This window comes from Hyaena hyaena, unplaced genomic scaffold (assembly GCF_003009895.1).
Source record: "Hyaena hyaena isolate Hyena2069 unplaced genomic scaffold, ASM300989v1 scaffold_1888, whole genome shotgun sequence".
In the NCBI taxonomy this organism is placed as follows: Eukaryota; Metazoa; Chordata; class Mammalia; order Carnivora; family Hyaenidae; genus Hyaena; species Hyaena hyaena.
The window spans coordinates 1-22,798 of record NW_024082525.1 but is presented as its reverse complement, the minus strand read 5'-3'; the positions used below and the strand labels follow the sequence as shown (position 1 = coordinate 22,798).

The following is a 22,798-nucleotide window of genomic DNA, read 5'->3' as shown; positions in this document are numbered from 1 at the left end:
CCGGCACCCGGCTCCCCGTTTCTGCTGGGATGTGGGACACACAACCACACGCTCGGGGGCCTCACACAAGAGTTCCGTGGCTCCACACCATTCCGGGGACTGGAAACAGATCTCAGGAGGCCACGAGGCCGCGCTCCCTTGGCGGACTGTAAGGGCAGACCCTGTCCTTCCCTTCCCAGCTTCTAGAGCCCCCTCCTTGGCCTGTAGCCCCTCCCCCAACCGCAAAGCCAGCAGGGCTGCGCCTTGGGCTGTGTCTTACACCCGCGTCACCTGCTGCGGCTCACTCTCCCCTGTGGCCCTTTGCGATGACACGGGGCCCAATCTCTGCAGCTCAAAGTCCTTCATTTACTCACTTGCTCATGAGCAGGGACGGGGTGCTGTCATTGGAGCGGCAAGGCGAGGAGCCAGGGCCTCAGGGACCCGCAAGGAGCCGGGAGCCAGGAGCCAGGTGGTAAAACTCGGCTCTCCGGGGGGGGGGGGGGGCAGGTGGCCACGGGTCCCGCTCTGCCTGCACCATCACAAGATGCCAAGGCTGTGTGCTGAGGAGGCCGGGAGCGGACACCCTGTCACCAGCTGAACTCTGCCCCCGACTCCTGTGTTGAAGTCCGGAGCCCCCAGCACCCCGAGCAGGGCTGCGTTTGGAGCCAGGTTGTTTAGAGGCATCATTCAGGTGAAACGAGGGCTTTTTGGTTATCCCGTGTGCGTGTGGAGGAGACAAACGTTTGGAAGGCAGTTTGCTGCCGTCTCCGCCACCCTCTCTGCCCATGTCCTGGTCTCCGGCCTCCACGCCCGGCCAGTTCCGTGCACAGCAGGCCCTCCTGGGCTCAGGCCTGCAGCCGCTGACCGTGGGGCCTGCAGCCTCCGTGACCGCAGGGGCCAAGTCCCTGTGATGCGTCTCCTGCTGGTCTGCTTCTCCGGAGAGTGGTGGCCAACGCGAATCCCACCGGGGCAGCAGACGACTCACAGCTGCTGGGCCGGCCGCCGCCTCTTCGCCAGGCCCGATGGGACGGGCTCAGGACACGGCTCGCGGCCAGGGACCTCCCGAAAGGTTCTGTCCCTCCCCCATCCAGAAGGCATCCTGGGCATCTCTGTCTGGGGGGCCACGACCCTGGGCAGGGAGCGCACAGGGGACCTCCAGCAGCAGCTGTGACAGGCAAGGGCGGTGGGAGCACAGGTCTGTGTCCACCGAGGGGCCCTGAGCAACAGTAGACAGAATGGTCTCTGACCCCGGCCACTCACATGCTGCCCCACAGGGCCCATGAGCAGAGTGCCTTGCTGATGGCTGAGGAAGCCGCTGCCAAGAAGGATGGCCCAGTGGTGGCTGCGGCCCGTTGTCCAACCCGCCAGCCACAGGCCACAACCCACAACGACACCATCCCTTGAGGAAGCCGCTGAGCCCTCTGCAGGCCAGCCGGGCACGCCAGGGACCCCGGCCTGTAAGGGGCAGCCACGCGCCTTCAGCAAACGGACACTCAGGCCCCATGGGTCTTCCCTGAGCCCAGACGCTCAGCCTGCCCCACCTGATGAGGGTCTGCAGTGTGGGACGGGTGCCCCGGGCCCAGGGACTGCATTTACCGAGTGTCGGGAGGTGCGGCCGTGGGCACGGGACCCCGTGGAGGCCACGCCCCTCGGAAGCGGCCAGGCCCACAGAGCCCTGGGACAGCCTTTGGAAAGCTTGGCTGATGCCCCAGCTGGGGGGTTGGGGGGATACCCTGAGGATGGGGGGTCACGATGCCGAATGCAGTGTCCACCCCAAATCAGTGGGCACCGGCACTCTGTCCTCAACAGGACTGGGACCAAGGGGTGTTAGCAGGGGTGCAGCCCACCTCCCAGCCAGTGACCCACCCAGGAGCTGCACGCGCCGCCCTGTCCGCGCCAGGCCGTGTGGGCTGGAGGGGGCGCAGCAGGGGTCCGACTGACCTTTGGGCGACAGCCGCCACCCTGTCACTTCGTGTGGTTTGTCCGACACCCGCCGCAGGCAGGACGAGTCTGGGCACCGTCGGGGGCGTGGCCGTGACCGGCAGGAACAAGTGGGCCACGTCACACGACAGGGGCCCCTCGGTGTCCCCCCCCCGGAGGGAAGCAGCCCTTTGAGAAGGGAGTGGGGACCAGGGGCTCAGACCCTCACTGGTGACACCTCGGCAGAGGGAGGGGACAGGGCGCGGGGAGCGTGTTGGCTGTGGCCCTGAGTCCAGGGCCGGGGGAGGGCGGTCATCCGCTGTCCCTCTCCGGGAAACGCCCAGCGCCAAGGGGACCTGGGCCACCGAGGTCTGCCCCTGGGGACAGTCTGTACCGACGAATGATGCAGGCAGAACGCGTCCAGCTTCAATCAAGGCCACCTTGGCTCCAAGGATGCACCGCGGCACGAAGCCGTTTGTGGGGCCACACGCCTGCACCCGGTCCCCCCCTCGGCTGCCCCGAGTCCTCCCCACGACAGTCTGGCCTGGACATCTGTCCCGCAGGCTCTTTTTTGGGGAACCTCAGCCAGCTCCCCACCAAACCCCAAGGACGTGTCCAGACCCCTCGCTGGCTGACACACCCTGCCCGGCCGTGACTGCCTTCTCCCCCCAGGCCCGGCGTTCTGTGTGGGGTGGGCACGCCCACACTGCTTGGTAACTTTCTAAATGTTCCCATAGTGCTTTGTGGTGGCTCCTGCCTTGGGCCTCTGGGCGTCCCTGTCAGGATGTCGCCTCAGCCAGGGTCCGATCAGGCCACCACGGAGGACTTCTGGAAGGGTGTTGAGCACTGTGTCCAGGCCCCTTTGGACTGGTCGTCACCGGGCAGCACTGCCCGTGACACACAGTCCCCCGGGGCGGCCGTGACCTCGTGCCACAGGCCAGGGCCAGAGCCAGGTGTGGACGAGGGAGGATCTGGTCCAGGCGCCTCCCCCCACTGCTGGCCACCTGTGGGGCTCCTGGGCCGGTCAGTAGAGCCATCACCCCGATCTCTGCCTTCACCTTCAGCCGCCTTTCTCCCTGTGTCTGCTGCATGCAGAAGACAGGGCCCCGTGGCCTGGGCGTCCCCAGCCCCGATCCAGGCTGCCCCAGCCTGGGCGTTCCTAAACTCAAATAAGCTTCAGAGCTTAGAAAGACACGCTTTCACCCCAACGTACCGTTTTCAGTCCACCCGAGCCACCACTTCTCCATTTCTGCCCATTTCCCTATTTTGCAAGCGCCAGAGAAAGCTGGATACGCCTCCCAAACCAATGGCATGGGGCGCTCACTCCCGGCTGGCCACTTCCGCCCCCCACCCCCCAAGGCTGACAGCCTCTGATCAGGACACACCTGAAGCTTCCCCGTTGTCAGCTTTAGGAGATATAACTCACACACCGTAAAAGTCACTCATTGAAAAGGTACAGTTCAGGGGCGTCTGGTGGGCTCCGGCCCCCCCCCCTCAGTCCCAGATGAGCGCGAATCCTTCTGCCCGCGGATCTGCCCCTTCTGGACATGTGTCATGAATGGAATCAAACAGTGAGCGGCCCCCGCGGTGTCTGGCCCCATACTCTCTCCCGCCACAAAGTCCTCAGGGTTTCTCTGGGTTCAGCCGTGTACATTTCATTTCGTTTTGTGGCCAGTGACACTGGGGTTGTGTATGGACCAGAGTTCGCCGGGCCACACTCGTCTGCCCAGGGGCGGAGCCGCATCCCCCTCAGCCATCACGTGCACACTTTTGTGAGCACCCAACTCTCCGTTTCTCATGAAGCGCCCCGATGGGGAAGCGCCGGGTCCCACGGGTACTCTATGTTTAGCATCAGGAGGAACTGCCAGTCTGCGTTCCGTGGCCGGCGTCCCGTGGCTGGCGTTTGGAGGCTGCTGCACCACTTGCATCTCCAGCAGCTGCGAGTGTCACACCCTTGTAAACACTTGTCACTGTCTGTCTTTCCCACCCTGGGGGCAGAGGCTATGCCTCATCCTGCTTCTGATCAGCTTCCCTGACTACGTGTGTGACCTCCCCCCGCACTGTGTGCTTTGAAAAAATGCACACATTCAGGTCCCTCGTCCGTTTTTTATGGGGGGTTATTTGGGGCGTAGTTAAAAGTTCTTTGCGTGGACTGGACACTTATCTCTCATCACATCTATGATTTACAAATATTTTTTCCCATGTCGTGGGCTGTCTATCCTTGCCAATATCCTTTGACCCGCCCAAGCTTTAAATTTTGGCCAGGTCATGGGGTGCCTGGGTGGCTCACTTGGTGAAGCGGCCGACTTCGGCTCAGGTCATGATCTCAGTCTGTGGGCTCAAGCCCCACGTCGGGCTCTGTGCTAACAGCTCGGAGCCTGGAGCTGCTTCTGATTCTGTGTCTTCCTCTCTCTCTGCCCCTCCTCTGCTCACGCTCTGTCTCGCTCTCAAAAATAAACATCAAATTTTTTTTTTTAAATTGGGGAGTTCGGGTATTTCAACAGCATCAAGTCTGGGAACACTGGGTATCTTTCCACTCAGTGCGACGGGCTTTATTTCCTCTTGACGATGTTTTGTAACGTTGCACGTGTGAGTGTTACACGGCCTTTACTGAATTCATTCTTGGGTATTTTGTTCCGTTTGCCGTTAAGCCTCCGTGACTCCATTTCCATACTGGCCATCACTGGTGCATGTGGTCAACACACTGGTCGCTTTTCCCGATGCTAAACTCTTTCTTTCTTCCTTTCTTTTGATTGTAAAGCTGTTCCCCTCTGGGCCTGTCTCTGCCAAGTGCAGGGATGGTCACCAACTCCCTCGCGGGGCACACGCTGTGTGGACAGCCTGTGGGCTTCATCTGGGCGGCCTTCCTTCATTGCCACAGGAAATCAAGGCACAGGAGGGGGGTTCAGAGACTCCCCCAGCAGGAAGTGTGCTCCACGGAGCCATGACTCTGGCCCTTGGAGTTGTGCCCTGCGAGAAGCCTCTAGTCCAACAGCCTGAAGGAGGAAGCTACCTCCTGCCTCCCCCGGGGCCAGGCCCTGCGCCGCCTGCCTGGGCGCGGGCGTGACCTCGCATTCACTCACCCAAGAACACCTGCAGCAACACCGCCACAGATGGGGAAACTGAGGAAGCTCAGAGCCACACCCGGGGGGCGGGGAGGCAAAGGCTGGCTCTTCCCATCAGGCTGCGCAGCACATGGCCTCCCTCTCACCCCAGCAGCCTCACCTGCCCTCAGGGCAGCCAGCCCCTCTCAGGGCACGAGCCGGACCCTGTTCTCTAGCCCCTTGGGATGCTGATCCGTGCAGCCTGGAGCCAGAAGGAAGCCGTTCTTGGGACACGACCCCCCACCCCCGCCGGGCACCCACCTGCCCCCATCACACCAGCATGTTTGTGTCACTGCCGCCCGTGACGTCAATGTTGTGTGTCAGGGCGACTGGCTGCAGGGTGGCCAGACTGCACATCATTTCTGGGGGCGAATCGGTGGAGTCGGCCAACAGACAGCCGTCCCCAGCACAGGGTGTGGGGGGCCCCCTGAGGCCTGGGCAGACCTGAAGGCGGGGGAAGGAGGAATCTGCCCCTTTCCCTGCCTCCCCCCTTGAGCTGGGACATCTCACCTCGTCTCCTCTGGTCCTCAGGCTGGGACCTTCGCTGCTGGCATCCTGGTTCTCAGGCCTTCAGGCTCAGACTGACCCACAGCACCAGCCTTCCTGGCCCCCCGTCTGTGGATCCCATGGGGCCCCCCGGGCCTCCCGCCCACCTGAGCCAGTCTGTAACACAAATCTCCCACCACCGTGTCTCTGGAAGGCCCCCATACACTGCTGGGGGGTCCCTGCCGTCCCCACAAGGTCAAGTTGGTGGGCCACTGGGCAGCACACTTCAGAAGTGGCCCTGGGGGACAGCCCGCCTGTGCCGGGCACCGAGAGGGGGCCCCAAAACCCTCACAGCCCATTTTCCCGGTGAGCCCCAGGTGCCTGTGGTGCCGGTCCCTGAGCCGGCCGACACCCGTGTCCCCGTCCAACACGGAGCCGGGCGCGTGCAGAGACCTGCAGTCACTCCTAGGCAGTCAGGATCTAGCGCAGCTCCGTTCCCGGCTTCAGACCCGAGTGCCGGCCCCCGGTCCCCCACCTGCCCCCCACCTCTGGATCTAGCCCTCTTCCCGCTTTGTGCTCCCACCCCCTGGCTTCCTTTCTCTCCGCCCAACCTTGTCCCCCTTTGCCTGGAACGCGCCTCCCTCTCCGTCTGCAGGGTCTGCGAGGCCGGGGTCCACTGTGGACCCCTCCAGGCCCCCGGGGCCAGGAAAGCGCCTCACCGTTACTGTCTTTAAATTATGCTGGGAATTCGCTCCCTTCCTGGCATTGACACGATCATTGTGGGTGGCATCTGTCACCTTCACCGGTTTCCAAGGCCCTTGAGGGAAGGGGTCCCCGCTGCCCAGTCCCCAGAGCCAGCATCTGGAAGAGCACCCGTCACACAGGCGGGGCCCCTAAATAGCCGAAGCCTCTGCCTGGGCACAGAGCTGGTGGCCGGACGACCTGTCTTGGGGGCCGGTGGGCCAAGGGCACAGTGTGTGAGGTTCTGCCCCCCACCCACCTCATGGTCCCCTCTGCTCCCCTTCCCAGGGGGCCCAGGGGAGGCGTTTCTCAGGACTCAGCCCACAGCGGTGGCAGGGAATGTCCCCATCAGTGTGGGCGGCAGGCAGCGGAGGGGAGAGCAGGGTGCGCTCGGCATCCCGGAGACCTGCTCTGCCTCCTTTCCAGCAAAAGGAATCCCGGCGGACCCCCCGGTAAGGACTCGAGCTCCTCCTGTTACAGGGTCACCTGGACGTGCACACACCCAAGCCTGGGTACGAACATGCGCTTGGAGCTCTCGTCCACGCATGAGGCCACAGCAGATTTTTTAATCGGCCACCAAGGAAACTGCACAAGAGGGAGCACGGAGGAGTAAGCTGCGTCTACACAAAGCCACGGAGGGGAAGTGCAGTGAAAAATGCGGTTCCGTGGCCGTGGCACTGGCCATGTTTCAAGTAGTCAGTAGTGATTTGTGCTAGCGTTACGTGCATAGAGAACGTGTCCGCGTGTCACCTGGCCACGGCTTTGCTCTGTCCCCTGGGGAGAAAGTCCCTTTCCACCCTCGTCAGCCCAGCAGATGAAGGCAGCAGAGCCCGGCCGCCACGCCTTGGGCAGTGGGGCTGGCACCACCGGGGTGTGCACAGGACACACTGTATTTGGGGGCTCCCTTCCTGGTGGCTTGGGTCCCCTTGTCATTTAACACGGGTCCAGAGTCACCCTCTCAGTGACCTCTCCAAACACAGACACCTCTCACAGCACTCAACAACTCCCTCCTACCATGAGACAAGGGCTTGGCTGCCTGGAATCCTGTTCCAAGCTCTTCCGGCCCCGCCGGCTGACGCTCATCACCCACCCAGAGTGCCGACCCCTGGAGCTCTCTTGGTATCGCCATCTCTGGTGCATCACTTCCTCCAGGGAGCCTCCTAGGATTGTCCAAAGCGCCTGAGGGAGGACGAAAGACGAGGAGGTTCTTCCCAGGGTGCCGCTGGCCACAAGCCCCGGCTTCCTGCGCCGGCCAGTCCTGGGCTCAGGCGCGCGGGTCGGCCGCAAGCCGGTCTGACCCCGGGCCCAGCGCCCGCTCCAGGGGGAAGGGGCCGCGCGCTCGGGCGGCGGGGGGCGGGGCCGGGGGGCGGGGCCTGGGCGCCCTATAACAGGCGGCGCTGGGCGCGCGCCCGACCACAGAGCGAGCGCGCAGCGGCGGCAGTCACCCCGGTTGCCCCGGCCTGGCCTCCCGCGCCCCGCGCCCCGCGTCCCCGCGCCCCCCGCGTCCCGCGCCCCGGCCCCGGGCCCACGCCCCGGCCCCACCGCCCGTCAGGCCCCGCGCCCCGCGCCCAGGACCGGTCCGCAGCCCGCAGGCCGCACGCCGCCCGCGCCGCGATGGGGGTGGAGGGCTGCACCAAGTGCATCAAGTACCTGCTCTTCGTTTTCAATTTCGTCTTCTGGGTAAGCCCCGGCCGGGGGTGGGGCGGGGGGGAGACTGGGGGCGACCCGAGCCCGGCAGGCCGCGCGCCGCGCTAGGCCCCGCAGAGGGGGCGCAGCCAGGCCGCCAAGTTGCGGGGCCACCTGTGGGCGCCGGGCGCGGGTAGGGGTCCTGGGCCGGCAGGCGGGGAGGTGAGGGTCGTCCGGGCGACAGCAACGCGGGGGGCTGCGAGCCGGGTCTCGGGGCTTGTGCGCGGCCGGGCCCAGGGCCCCCGCGGCCGGCCCGGGGCGTTTGGGGGCCTCGGGTCTGTGCCCGCTGGGTGATGGCGGTCGGTGCGGTGGGTGCGGGCTCCGAGCCGCCGGCCACGGAGTCAGGGACCACCCTGCTTCGCGGGGACCGAGGGGGCTCGGGGGCGGGGCGCCCCGCGCCCCGCCCCCATGAGCTCATCGGGGCCACCGCCCCTGAATGGGCGGTCGGGTGGGGGGGCGCGCACTCGGTCCGAGTGTCGGGAACCGTCCACTCCACTCCTGGCCCAGGCCGCTCACACCCCGGCGGCCGCCGCCGCCGCCCCCGGGTCCGCCGGGAGGGTCCGGGCCGCCGCGGGGCTCACAAAGGAAGCGCATCAGCACAGTGCGGCCCGCGTGCTGGGTGCCCGCACCGCGGTGGCCGCGCTCCGTGGGGCTGACCCCGCTGTACCCCTCACCCGGACCCCGCCTGCAGCCCGGCCTCGCCCGGGAGGCTGTGGAAGCTTTGAGGGGAGCGGAGCTGCGGCGGCCTTCGAGTTGGCGCAGGGCAGGGGCCCTGAGGACCTGAGCCTCTCTGGGTCTGGGTGGATGTGAGGTCTGGGCTTCGGTCTGGGCTCCGACACCCACCTTGGAAAGAGGTGTCCACAGGATGGTCGCCTCTGGGTGCAGGAGGGTCTCAGGGGCTCCGGGCTGCTGACTTGTGAGTTGTGTTTTCCTGACCTGGGTGGTAACTGCCTGTCTAACTGGTCGTGCTGTGGCATTGTTTTCCCTTCCTGTCTGTGTTGGAGTCGGGGAGGGGCCCGAACGGGTGCAGGAACCCCTCTCAGGCCCTGCTCTGCCTCCCCTGGGCAGCGACTGGTACCCTCCTGGGCCCCTCCACCCTGCTGTGCCGCCGCCGGCCGCTCACCCCTTCCCAGGAGGGGCCGTGACAACATCTGGTGGACAGCGTGTTTCTCAAGTAGATGCTGGAGGGTAAACTTTTAAAATGGCCCCTGAGCAAGTGCGTGGGACCGGGGACATCTGTTTCCCATCTGGACGGTTGAGGATCCTGGGGGGAATCTCAGGCCAGTGAGGTATCTGGGGTGCGGAGGACAGAGACTGGACTGAGCTCTGGCTGGGGGTAGAGTGGGGGCGGTCATAGCCTACCTGGGTGGGGAGGCACAGGCGGGGGGGCCGCTGAGGCCATTGGCCTCTGCCCGGGGAGTGGGGGGCAGCGGGGCCGTCAGGGCAGGCCAGGCATGGCCGGAGCACCCCTGGGGCCTTTACTGAAGAAGTGGTGTCAGTGTCAACTTAGCCTTTGCCGCCTGTGGCCTGGGCATGTAGGGGGCCGGGGGTCCAGCCAGGCGCCCGTCTGCAGCCCTGGGGCCCATCCCCTGAAGCAGAGCCTGGATGTGGGGTGGGGACCTTGACCAGGAAGGGGAGGGTAGGTGGACGTAGAGAATGTCTCCTGGAGTAGATTCTCGCCCTCGGGCTGAGTGTCAGAGCTGGGTAAGTCCTCCCCCTCCCCCCGCCCAGCCTGGTAGTTCCCCAGGCAGCTGGGGTGGAGGCCCGACACATCCCCAGGGGCTGCTCTGTACGGAGGCCTAAGGAGATGTTCCCGAGGCCCCTCCCCCTCACCAGCCACCCGGCTGAGCACAGAAGTGTGTTCCACGGTCCCCTTGGCCCCATCCACCCCTGCGGTGGGGGCCTGCAGAGCTGAGCAGGGGGGGACTGGAGGCACGCTCTGGCAGAGCCCCTCTCTGCATGGGCATCCTGCCTCCGCTGGCTGAGAGCATGGCCCTGGGGTTGGGCCTGGATGGGGGTGGCCCTCACCACACTGCCCCGGTCCTGGGCCTTGGCTTCCTGCCCTCTAAGGTGGAGGTCCACATCCTATCTCCCTGGGTTGGCGGATTGCGGACACTCCGAGGGGCTGAACTCAGGAAATGGTTGTAGAGCATGGATGGCCGGCAGGAAGACTGCCCATGTGAACAGTGCCTTGGGGAAGGGGCTTCGGGGGCCCCGGAGGATGCTGGGCGAGCCCAGCCTGACACTCGCTCACCGCGCAGCCCGGCCACATACAGGAGCAGGTGCTGATGGGGAGCCGGGCGAGGCTCTGACAGCAGGTGTCTGGACCGGGTCCTTTTAAAAGTTCCATTTCGGAAAGTGAAGAGGCTTCCGCACGGGAGCAGGCCTCCGAGGCCGCGGGCTGGCTCCTCGAGGACGGGGCGCCGTCACCCCGCACACCCACACAGGACGTGTCTCTCCTCCGTGTGCCCAGACGTCGAGGTCCCAGGCGGCGTGCACTGGGCAGGCCTGACCGTCAGGCTGCGAGGCGGGGACAGAGTGGGGGCAGGAGCCGGGGCCAAGCCAGCGAGGTGCCGGGTGCTGCAGACACCCCTCCCGGCAGCGTGGAAATCCTCCCCGTTGGGGCGGGACTGGGAGCTTCCTGGCAGCAGCGGCTGGTACTCCTGCTGCCAGGCCATTTCAGGAAGAACAGAGGCTCCCCTCCCTGTGACCTGGGGCAGGTGACCGGCACGTGTAAGCCCCACGCGCTTTCCTCATCCGGGAAGTGGGTATGATCACAGCCCTCTCCTTGGAGGCTGGCCGGGGACAGTGCAGCACCCCCTGCCCGGGACCGGTCACTCCTCCGGCCTAATGCCTTCGGTGGCTGCCTTCCAGAGCTGCTAACTGGCATTTCATTCTCGCTTCCAGACAGCACATGACTGTCTGTCACTTAGCGGTTCTGTCGCCTTCCTTCCGGGAGAGGGGATGTGACCCTGGCGGGCTCCGGGTGGGGGTGGGGACTTCCTCTGCCCCGCTTCAGGGGCTGGGCAAGCAGACGGAGTGAGTGGCACAACTTGGGGGGAGACAGCCGTCGGCCTGAGACAAGAGGAAGTCTGTAGTCTGTCCCTGGAAACAACTGGTCCCTGTGAGGATGTGTCGGCTGGTTCGGCCCGGGGGCTCACGCGGTGCCCTTCCTGCAGGGCTCCCCCCCCCAGCTCAGGTCCGCCCCCAGGAGCTGAGTTCACCCCCAATCCCTAGCTCTCTCTGCTTTGAAGCCCGGACAGGGAGATGGCCCCAAATCGCCACCTCTCCCAGAGAGTCTTCCCCACGCCTTCAACGCCTTCATATCAGCACCTGAAACCCCGTGAGGGGAAGGACCCGGCTCGGAAAATCAATAAGGCAGAGTCCAGGCACCCGTGGGAGGGGCAGATGGTCACCTTTGCACTGGCCCAGTGTTTTGGGGTGGGGGTGGAGGAGAAGGACAAGGGCTCTCCCCCTGGCCCTGGCACCCCAGGACCCAGGCAGGGCGCACGGCGAGGCTGGGTGGTTTTCGGCCCTGGATCTGCCCTGTGGCCAGCGTGTCTCGTCCTTGACCGAGAACCAGGCTCACCTGGAATCGGGCCTCAGGACCCTCCTCCTGGGCTGTTTCCTGCCTGTCTGGCAGAACGGGGTTTGACCCCCGCTGCTTCCAGAAAGCTCTAGACTTCTCAGTGCCCCTGTGCCCCTAAAGGACACGTAGTTTGTACTTTCGGGCCTGGCCTAAGCCCATCCTTAAGGCAGGGCAGGCACTAATTGACACAGGACCCTGTGGGGGCTTCTGGGTGGACCCCCGATGCTAGGGGAGTCCCCACGGGCTGGCTGAGCACTTCCCTTCCTACGCTCACTGCCGGGGACGGGACGGCCACCCTCTCTGGGCGTGTGGCTGGCCAGAGTGAGGGGCTGGGGGTCGGGTTGGGCCCGAAAGTTCCTCCAGTCAGTGGCGAGGGTGCGCCGGGTCCTCCGGGTCCTGGGGGCAGTAGCTCAGCCAGGCCTGGGGGTTCGTGCCCCTTTGTCCCCTTCTAACTTCAGAGCGTTAACGCCTCCCTGCCTCCCCGCCTATCTCCGATGACAGGGTAACACAGTCATTGTCAAGAAAGTAAAAGACAGGAAGTCAGGGCCGCCTGCCCTGCGTCCGTGTCACACGGGAACCCTCTGTGCCAGCTGTCCCACGCCCAGGCTGGCCACGCTCCTGACTTGCCCTCAGGAGATGCCTAGCGGCTCCTGGTAACCTGTCTTACCGGTGCCGTCGCCGATGGGGCATGCGTCGAGGTGGTTTTGTGCTGCAGCTGACGGCCAGCCCCGACAGAGGACGTGCACACTCAGGCTGAGAGCCAGGGCCGAGAGCTGCGCTGTGGCAGGGGTGCAGGAGAGGGGACTGGCTGCCTCTCTGGGTCTCCAGGCCTGGGGCGACCAAGGGCCTGGCCCCTGGAGCTTAGCACCCTTGGTCTTGGGTGGGGCCTCCGAAGCCACCGACTGTGGTCCCACCCCGAGCCCACGGGGAACTCACCGTCTCCCGTGGCTGCGGCTCTGCTTGGCCTGAGGCCCTCGCCAAGGGGCTCGGCCGCCCGCCCGTTGGATGGACAGTCTTTCACTTTGTCCCCAGGTGATGAGAGGTCCAGCTCACACGAGGTGGCCGTCCCCTGGGCCAGCTGGGCGCGGGGCTGGAGCTGTCCCCTTGGCCTCCAGCTGGGGTCCAGCTCCGCTCTGCCTCCTGGCCTGGTGTGGCTCCAGGGCTGGGGCTCCCCTGGGGCAGGGACAGGGGTGTCCTGACCTCTTCTCTGGTCCCCTGCCCGAGCCCGCCCGCCTCCCACCTGCCTCCCCAGTAGGAAGCCCAGCCCACCTCTGCGATCCCTCCTCTCTGGCCGGTCACCGGGACAGCAGCGCCCACGTGCCTGCAGCGGGCAGGCCACTTCCTGGTTTCACTACCTGAGGATTGGGTGATGGGGTCAGGGTCCAGCCCCGAAGTGGCTCTCCAGTGTGGCCTAGAGGTGGCAGGGTGGGCTGGGAAGTCCCAGCTGAATGGTCCCTTGAGGGCCTGTGTCCTGGCCCCCTTCCCACCTATGTTGAGATGCCGGGCCAGGCGGCTTCCTGGCCAAGGTGGGGGTCTCTGCTCCCGGCCCCACACTTCCTTCCTGCCTTGAGCTGCTCCCAGAGGCCACGACAGGGCCGTGGGGGAGGCTGCCTACCGCCCAGGAAGGTCTGGCCCTGTCCCCTCATGGGGGGTGGAGAGTGGCCTGTGGGGACCCGGAACCCATGCCCAGCCTGCGCGGTGGCACCAGGAGCCCCCTTCCCCTACTCACCCTGTGTAGCCCATCCTGAAAGTGTCTTTTTTTAAGTCTATTTATTTATTTGGTGGGGGGACAGAGGGAAAGAGAGAGAGAGACTCTCCCGAGCAGGCTCCACGCTCAGCACAAGCCCCGCACGGGCCGTGGCCTCCTGCACCGAGAGAGAGCCTGACCGGAGCCGATATCAAGAGTTGGACGCCCCACCGACTGAGCCCCCAGGCGCCCCTGAAAGTGTCTTGCTGTGCGCCTCTTCCTCTGACCTAACCTGGTGGCCCTGACGGCATTTCTGGCCTTACTTCCTGCCCCTGGCCTTCGCTTCCCTCCTGGGGGTCCCCGGGTGGGTGCCTGGCCAAGCTGGGAGGGGGGGGCTTCCCCGTGCCTTTTCCCATGAGCCTGTGCCCCGCCTCCGGAGGCGGCGGGTCGGGGAGCAGAGCTGGCGCAGAGCCCAGCCCCCTCCCTCTCGGTGAGGCTGGCACCCAGGCCCCGGGCAAGACCAGCGCCGCCCAGAGGGTGTGAGTGACGCACCAGGCGTCCTTGCTGCCCAGGGCGCGCGTGGGTGGGACAGGGCGACCGCTCAGCCGTGGGGCCGGGGTGTGGCTGCCCCAGGCCTGCCCGGGCAGCGCCCGCTCCCCCTTGCTCCCTTGCAGCCACTTCTTGGAAACGGCCGGCCGGGCAGGATCCCAGTGCACTTGGCCGTCCCCTCCTGTTTCAGCTGAGGCTGGTATTTATTAATTCTCAGAAGGGAAAAAGAAACAGAAACTAAACCTTTCACAGGGTCCTGAAGGGGCCAGGCTGTGCTGTCTCTGCTGGGGGACCCGCCCCTGTGACCAAGCTGGTGGGGGGCAGGGGCCTGTGGGGACAGGGGTGGGAGGCAGGGGCCTGTGGGGGGGCAGGGGCCTGTGGGGAGGGGCTAGTGGGGGGCAGGGGTGGGGGGCAGGGCCAGGGGCAGGTGAGAGGGTCCTGTGGCTGCGTGTGCAGGTCCCGTTGGGTGGGAATGATCAAGCTCTACCGGGAGGTAGAGCCGGGAATGAGGCTCTACCGCCGATACACCTGCCGCGGGGGCCACACCTGCGCTTGTCGTGAGCCACCTGTGTACCGTGGCGTGACGCTAAGTGCTCTGTGGACGTTAGCTTCCGTGCCCTCCCATTCCCGTCTTACGAGTGAGGGTGTGGAGGCCGTCGCGGAGGTGAGCCTGAGGTGAGCGCGGGGCACCCCCGCGGCCCTCTCTGGGCCCTGCCCACTGCCCTCATTCCTGCTGTCCCTTAACGCTGGGTGCCCGGGCCTCACAGGCATCCCGTCCCTTCCCTGACCCCAAGACCTTGTTCTGTGGGCAGGACTTCAGCACCGCATCTCCAGGTGCTTGCCACGGGCCACGGGGAGCCCGGCGAGCCCAGAGTGTCGGGCTCCTCACCTTGGGGCCCGGGTGGGACCCACAAGAAACGTTTGCCCCCAGAGGCCTTAGAAGTTCCGTGGCCAGGGGCCGACTGGGCAGCGGGGGTGAACACAGCTCTGTCGGACACAGAGCGCCCTGCACGTGTGGGAGGCGCGCACCGTGCTAAGAGCTGACGCAGGTGGGCACCTCGGGGCTGTCACCGCGTCCAGATAACAGACACGTCCCTCAGCCCCAGCAGCATCCGGGGGCCTTGTGGCCCCTCCCCCACCCCAGGGTGGCCTGTTTTCTGTCGCTGCACATGGTTTGCATCTCGTACACTTTATTTAGAGAGCGCTGCTTTCCATTTGGTCTGGTTCTCCAGCCTGCGGGCTGTTGTGCGAGGGGCACACTTCCTGCTGCGGTGGCTCCGCTGTGTGTCCGGACCAGTTTGTTTCCGTGCAAACTGTCACTTCTTCAGTTGAAGGACAGGTCTGGGCCTGGGAACCGCGGGGCCCACGTCATGGTGGGGACACTCTCATTGACGTCCCTGGGTGGACACCTGGGGCCACAGGGCTGGCCACGTGGTGGGTGCACGCTGGGCTGGGTGGAGAACTGCCTTTTTCCTGCCAGTGCGTCCACAGGGGGGCTAGGCGGGGGCGGGGCAGGAGGCTTCCCTTCCCTGTAGAGGGCTTTCCGGCCCCCCAGCCCCTGGTCCGGGTGAGGCGACCCGAGGTGAGCATCTGCCCCCCCACTGCCTGTGCCGCCTCATCTGGGCGCTGGGGATGGCCCTCGCCACAGCATTCACCTGCCCCCCCCCCCCCCCCCCCCCCCGCGTCTTTGCAGGGCTTGGAGTGACGGGTCAGCACCAGGCCCTCCTCGGCCCTGTGGGCAGGACCAGCTTCCGTGGGCCTGGAGGCCGCGAGGCCGCAGAGCCAGCCACTGCCCGCGGTCCCGCCTGCATGTCTCGGGCGCAGGTGTGGCATTTCTGTTAGGCCCGTGTGCTCCAAGGCAGGCTTGTCTCCCCAGCCCCTGGGGGAGCACCACACTCCACTCCCCGCGCCCTCCCCCCCCACCGCTGATGGGGACACTGAAGCCAAGGTGCGGCTTGTGGCCAGACCTCTGACTATAGAGGGACCACAGAGGGAGGCCCAGGACTGGGGTTTCCCCCGCCCCTCCCCCCTGCCCTCTCACAAAGCGGGCTCCGGACCACAGCTTCTAAACAGAACAAGTGATGGTTTCCAGCCAGGGTTACCACGGCAACCCTCAGCCCCGACCCGCCTCCCTTGGAGCCGCAGATGGCAACCACCTCGGGAGGAGCCAAGGCCCCGGGGGCGCCCGCCCTGCCGCCCCCCCAGGCCGTCCCATGGGCCCTCTGGACCCCTCGAGGCTATGACAGGTGCCACAGAGAGGCCCAGGATGCTGGGGCCGGGGCCCTGTCCTCTGAGCGCTGCGCAGTGGCCGGAGCGCGAGCAGGTGCACAGGAAGCCGCTGGTGCTCCCCACGCTTGCTGGAGGATGGAGAAGAGGTCGGCGCCTCCACCTGCCCCTCCCCGACCAGAGCTGGGCCTCAGCCCAGAAGTGGGCCGAGAAAACGAAATCGAGGCCGGGGCAGGGGGAGGGGGCGACAGGGTGCTCCGAGGGACGTGTCGGGCAGCCTCGCCCGCCGCTGATGGGCGCCGCGGTCCCACCGGCCTTACCGTTAGCTGGGCCGAGTGTAGATGGAGCTGCTGGGACTTTCCGTGGGGCAGCGCCCGGGGCTGGGGCTCCGGGTCATGCCCTCCACAGAGCACGTTTACCCCAACCACCGTCTCAGAGGGTCTGCCCCCACCTCCGGCCAGGGCCCCGGGGCAGGCGCTGGGCTGGTCAGGGGGTTTCCTTGGGGTCTGGTTTTCAGTTTCTCTTTCCCCCAGGACACGCAGCTCTGGGTCTGTGCGTGAGGGGCAGGGTCTGGTGCTGTGGGGAAGACCCCGGCTGTCGGCACATGATCGGTGGGATGAGGAAGAGCCGGACGCTAGCGGCTGCAGAGGCCTCCCCACTGGAGCCCAGGCTCGTAGCTCGGGGAGCACATGCCCTCTCCTGGGGCACGCAGGGCTGGGACGGCCCAGGGAAGGGCTGGGGCGCGGAGGGCAGCCTGGCCACTGGCCTGGGGATGGTCGGGTGCTCGTGTGAGGCTGGGCCGGCACCGTCCGGGCTCATCCTTGGGGGGCCCGCCCCACCCTCCACGCATGGCTCTGTGCTCGCAGGACGGTGAGTGGGCCCCCAGGGCTTCCCTGGGCGGGGGGCTCCCTTCCTGCCCTAGAAGCTCAGGCAGCTCCCCGCCCCGCCCCCTCCACCGGCCTATCTGAATCTGAGAGGACCGAGGGCTTCCTTCCTCCTCTAGCAGCTTCCCTTCCCAGGCCGGCAGCGGCAAGGATTTCTCCCACAAACGGCCCGGTCCCTCGGCCTTGTGGCTTCCTGGATGCCACTGGCCTCAGCTGCCTCCCTTTTCTGTCATTCCTTCCACTGGTCACACCAGGACCCTGGGGGCATCAGACCCATCCCTCTCTTCCTCTTGGCAGCAAAGACCTGGGGTCCCCAGATAAGCTGAGGACCGTTGGAGCCACCACCCCCTTGGAGGAGGGCCCCGCGGTCCCTGGGGTGCTCCGGTCTGGTGTGGACTCTGGCCAGATTCAGCAAATAAAAATACAGGACATCCAGTTAGGTTTGAGCTTCAGATAAAAAAATGAATACTTTTTTGACACGAGCGTGCCCGGTATGCTGTCGGGGAGCTGGTCCCCAGTACCCAGGCCTTCCTGGGACACCTCAGATACCGGGTCAGCGAAGCAGACATGCAGAGGCAGCAGGCAGCCCAGACCCCCGCAGTGCTTGTGAGCGCCCGCCCTCCGACCGCTGGCCCTGCGGAGGTGGGCGCCTGGCACTGCAGCCCCCTGGATGTCCAGTGCGATATGGTTCACACTCACCCCTGCACTGCCCTGGGCCCCTAACCCTGTACCCTTCTTTCCCCAGTTGGCCGGAGGCGTGATCCTGGGTGTGGCCCTGTGGCTCCGCCATGACCCACAGACCACCAACCTTCTCTATCTGGAGCTCGGAGACAGGCCTGCGCCCAACACCTTCTACGTAGGTGAGTGCACTCAGGCCAGGGGCAGGGCCTGGCTGGCTCCAGGCTGGGGGGCTGGCAGGGGACCCAGCAAGGCCTCCCATCATGACTGCTGCAGACAGACAGTCAGAGTGGGCTTCCAGGAGGAGGAGGAGGAGGCCGGGGCCAGCTTCGGGGGACTTGCTGAGAGCTGGGCTGATGGGCAGAAGGGGGCTGGCCAGGAAGGACTTTCTGGGCCTGAGAGTGAGCTGGAAACAGAAAGTACGTGGGGTCGCCTCAGCCTGGGGGGCGCCTGGGTTCCGAGGTGCTCCAGTCCCTGGGAGCTTGGGGCAGGAGCCAGGCTCCGGGAAAAGCTGGAACTTCAGGGGGTTGTTGGGACCCCACCGGATGGCCCCCAGGGGCTGAATCGGGGCAGGAGGCAGCTGGGTGGGGGTGGGGAGCTGTGTCTCTGGGGTGTTTTGGGGGAGGCTCCCTGGGAAGGGGTGGGGCCGGATGCCGGGGCAGAAGAATGGCAGCTGGGGCCCAGAGGAGCGGGAGGAGGACTCCGGCCCCAGGGTGGGGCCAGTGCGACCCCGGGCCGCCCCCAGCCACACTTTGCTGCCTTATTAGACCTCACCTCTGCAGGGGCACCAGCCGTGCCCCCTGGGGTGTCGTCCCTGAGGGATCGGCCCCGCCCCCGCCCCGCCCTGCAGAGTTACACTCCTTAGGTTGGTCCTCAGCCAGTGGGAGGCGGGGCCTGGCCCTCCTGGGGCTCTGGAAGCCTGTGTGGAGAGGTTTCTGTCCTTTAAAGGAACGGCCGGGCCTGGTCCTAGCCTCCAGGCAGGAAGTGTGTGTGGGGGGCCTTAGGGACTGGTGTCCTGGGTGCAGCCGGAAAGGGTCTGGGTCTCTCCCACGCGCCAGGGATACATGCTTGGTTGCTGAGGCTTGGATGGCCCAGGGCACCCGGGGTGACAGAGGGGATGTATACCCCTTCCCGAGTGGCCGGGAGAGCAGCCGGGCTGAGCGGACGGGTGGAGGGGCATCATACGGCGACCCCTTTGCTCCTGGGAGACAGGAGCCCGTGACCCTGGCATTGGTTTTCCTGCCCAGTTGTGCCTGGGGGGGGGGGTTGGGTGGGGTTCCTGATGGTCCATCTCCAGATTCCTAGGCTTCCCCCGGGCTGTGCAGCCCCCCCAGGTCCGAGTGTCAGGGGGACAGGGCGCCTCTGCCCACCAGCTCCAAGGGTGCACGTGAGAACCGTGACCCAGGGTCTGCCGCACGCGGTCCAGGCGCCCTCAAAAGCAAAGCAGCCGGCTTTGCCCCCAGTCCAACGGCAAGGAAGTATCCTCCAGACTCGCGGGAGCGGTTTCTCTGTTTCGCGGCTCCTGCCTCCCAGGCCTCTCCCTCCCCTCCCGCAGAGGTCCCAGCGTGGTCTGGGTCTGGGTGGCGGGCGTGTGGGCAGGGGACTTGGGAAGCCATCCCCCTCCTGAAGGAAGCCTCAGGGCGCTCCGCTCTCAGGCCCTGCATCTGGCCCAGCTTGGCAAAGCGGCTGAAGGCTCCCTCCTTCCAGGCCCGGCCGGGGCAGGGGAGGGGCCGGGAAGCGGGAGGCTCTGGCACCCTTCAGGAGGTGGCGGCTGTGGGACTGTGCCGGGCTCGGTGGGGAGGTGGTCCCGTGGGAGAAGCTCGTAGGGGGCGAAGTGGGCATTGTCCCAGCAGCCCGCTCCTTCACATCAGCTGTCACCCGGGGCCTGACCCTGGCTTGCAGAGAGGCCTCTGGCGCGGTGCTCCTGGCCCTGGGGATGCCTGCCCTCAGGGGTAGCTCTAGCCTAGCGACCTGGGCTCTGTGGTGCCCCCGCACTCGCCCACTCTGTGGGCTGCCCGTCCCTGCCCATCAAGGACCAGCCTTCTGGAGCCTCCCACTGGCCCTGATGTGGGCTGGGCCTGCCAGGGAGGTGGGGGAGCAGATGTGGGCCCTGACAAGGGCTCTTTGTGCAACGCTGGCAAGGGGGGAGGTCAGCTGGGCTTGCTCAGCGCGCTGGGCAACGCCGTGGGGCCCAGCCGGGCCCCCACCTCACGCCAGAACCGGGCCTCGGGTTCCAGAGGAGGTGGCGCCTGGACGGGCCGCGGGTCAGACACCTGCTGCCGTTCGCCAGACCTCACGCAGTGACCCAGGATGGGAACTCAGGGGTCCCACGTGGCCTTGAGGATGGGGGTATCAGGCCTGAGGGAAGGGGGACCCAGCCTGAGGGTGCCCTCCCCGCCAAGCCGGGAGCCCCCTAAGGCAGCCAGAGCGGGAGGCTTCTCTTCTGCCACGCCCACCGAGTGCTGCCCAGAGGCTTTGACCAGGAGGCGGCCCTGGGCCTTTTCTGAGCCCAGTGGGTGGTCCTGTGGACCCCAGACTCCTTCTCCCCCTCCCCCCCACCCCGGGCTGGCCAGACAGTGGAGTTCTGGGGGTCTTGGCTCTGCAGACAGGGCCCGGGCTGCCCACGTGTTGGCTGTGGTGGCTGGGGCCCGGGGCCCAGGCCCAGGTCTGCGAGAAGGCTACGGCCGGCACTTCCTAAGGGGCTCAGGGCCCTGTCCGGGTGGGTCACGGGCACCCAGAAAGGCAGCATGGCCGGGCCAGAGGTGTCCCCAACCCTGTGGCGGCCCCTCCTGCCTCCCCAGGAGCACGAGCCCAGACCGGTGGGCGGCCCCGGTGTCCTGTCCTAGAAATGTCCCTGCCACCACATGCCATGCTCAGAGGGGTGGGCCGCCACGGCTGCCAGGCCACCTTGTCCAGCGGGCTCAGAGGCAGATCCGAGCCCACCCCTCCCGCCCAAGGAGCCGCAGGAGCCTCCGGGTCTGACCTCTGTCCAGGAGCAGCGGGCACGCCCTGCTGCGGGCAGTGGGGCGCCTGCAGCGGCCCCCTCTCCCCACCCCTCAGGGCCCTGGGCTCCCCCCTCCCCAAGTCCCAGAAGCTTAGGAGGAACCAGAGTGGGTGCAGGTTGTACGAGGGCCTCGCTGCGAGGGGCCCGCGGGTACAGATGGGATGTGCCCTCTGCGCACTGCGCCTGCGCCAGGCGGTGCCAGCCTGGGCTTCACCAGCCTGGCTCCCAGGCTGCAGACGAGGAGGCCTGTGGCCGGCCGGGCTGCAGGGCCCTCTCCGCTCCTCCCCAGGGCATTGGGAGTCCTTTGTCTTCCCGGCAGGGGGCCCGAGGCCCTGCAGGGGCTGCGCTGTGCGCACGCTGCCGGGGAGGTGGCGCACTGAGGGTGTCTGTTGCTCTCCCACAAAGGCATCTACATCCTCATTGCCGTGGGCGCCGTGATGATGTTCGTCGGGTTTCTGGGCTGCTACGGGGCCATCCAGGAGTCCCAGTGCCTGCTGGGCACGGTAAGCCTGGGCGGGGTGGGGCTCGGATCTGCTGGACACAGCACCTGTCACCTCCCACGGGACCCTCTTGCCCCCCTGGAGGCGGGCTCTCCCGGGGGCCCAGGGGCCTCTCCCCCTGGTTTCCCTGTTTGGTCCTGGAGTCTGGCCACGCCTGGTTCCTGACTCTCAGTTCCACAGTTGCTTTTCTCTTTGTTTAAAAAAATATTTATTTATTTAGTTTTTAGACACACACACACACACACACGCAGTGTGAGCGGGGGAGGGGCAGAGAGAGAGGGAGACAGAACCTGAAGCAGCTCCAGGCTCCGAGCTGTCAGCACAGAGCCTGACGCGGGGCTTGAACCCACAAACCGTGAGATCATGACCTGAGCTAAAGTTGGACGCTTAACCGACTGAGCCACCCGGGCGCCCTTCTTTGTTTTTAAAGAAAAGCCACAGAAACAACAGGGAGTGGGACCCCCGCCCACGGCCAGCCTCGGTTGGAAAGCTGAGGCCAGCCCAACCCGGAAGGCGTGGGCAGTGGGCACTGTAGCACGATCACCCCCTTCCCGTGGGGAGAGGGAGAAGCAGGGTGCACAGGGGGCCACGGGGGGCCCAGACCCTCTCGGGGCTATGCCAGCCTGCAGTCCCAGCCCTCTGAGCCCCTCCCGCGGCCCCATCATGCAGAGCCCACCCTGCGGGGATGATGATAGGCTCCGCACACGCTTCTCGACTCCACGCAGCACCTCCCTGGTCGGGACGCGGCCGGGTGCCACCGAACACCCACACACACACCCGTGCGTCACTCGGGTGCCTGTCATCTGTGGTCAGTGAGCCTCAAGCTGCCCCGTGCCTGCTCTAATACCCCGTTTCTCTGCCCTCCTCTGGGTCCTCTGCTCCGTTCCCAGTTCTTCACCTGCCTGGTCATCCTCTTTGCCTGTGAAGTAGCTGCTGGCATCTGGGGTTTTGTCAACAAAGACCAGGTGAGCCTGGGGCCCTGGGGGTGGGGCCTGGCCACCTGGACAGGAGGAGGCAGCCCCCTGCTGCTCACTCAGCGGGTGGGCCTGCCCTTGGATCGCAGGTGCTGCTGGGGGCTCCCCCTGGGGCCTGTCTGATGAAAGGCCCTGGAGGGCTTTCTGGAGGAGGTGCCCTGGGGGCCAAGTAGAAGGCAGGTTCCCCTGTCTCCCAGCCTCCAGGGTGGAGGTGGGGGAGGCATCCAGGTCTGTCCTGGAAGCAGTATCTTCCCAGGAGAGCCAGTGAATACTTGAGGGCCCCTCAACCCCACTGGGGGGTGGTCCCTGCTGTGGGTGTGACCTTACCCCTCCCACACACCCCTCCCCCAGATCGCCAAGGACGTGAAGCAGTTCTACGACCAGGCTTTGCAGCAGGCCGTGGTAGACGACGATGCCAACAATGCCAAGGCCGTGGTGAAGACCTTCCATGAGACGGTGCGGCAGCGGGTCCTGGGGGTCTGGGGGTTCGGGGTGGGGCTGGGGGATTGGGGCGTTGTGCTGTTGGGTGAGGCCCAGCTGGGGTTGAGTGTGGCCCCAGCGCAGACCTCAGCAACAGGAGGGGCTTGGGGGCCCTGGCAGCCCTGCCCCTTGAGGGCAGTGGAGCCCCTCCAGAGGGGATTCTCTGGGACTTGTGGATTCCCAGTGTGAACCAGATGAACCTTAGGCCCGGCTGCAGGGCTTTCTGGGCAGCACCGCTGAGTGGGAGGAAGGAAGGAGAGGGGCCCCTGGGCTCAGTGCTCTTCCCCGGGAGCATCCACGCCCCCCCCCCC

General features: G+C 66.2%; 1 protein-coding gene across 1 annotated transcript; it reads left to right on the top strand.

The window, feature by feature from the left end:
* Nucleotides 1-7,772: 7,772 nt before the first annotated feature.
* Nucleotides 7,773-22,774, top strand: LOC120226900 (CD81 antigen-like). The gene is made up of 5 exons (XM_039225075.1): nt 7,773-7,910; nt 17,597-17,711; nt 20,939-21,036; nt 21,924-21,998; nt 22,359-22,774. Exons 1-5 carry the CDS (start codon nt 7,845-7,847, stop codon nt 22,674-22,676), a joined length of 672 nt encoding a protein of 223 aa, XP_039081006.1. The 5' UTR covers nt 7,773-7,844; the 3' UTR covers nt 22,677-22,774.
* The last annotated feature ends 24 nt before the right edge of the window (nt 22,775-22,798 follow it).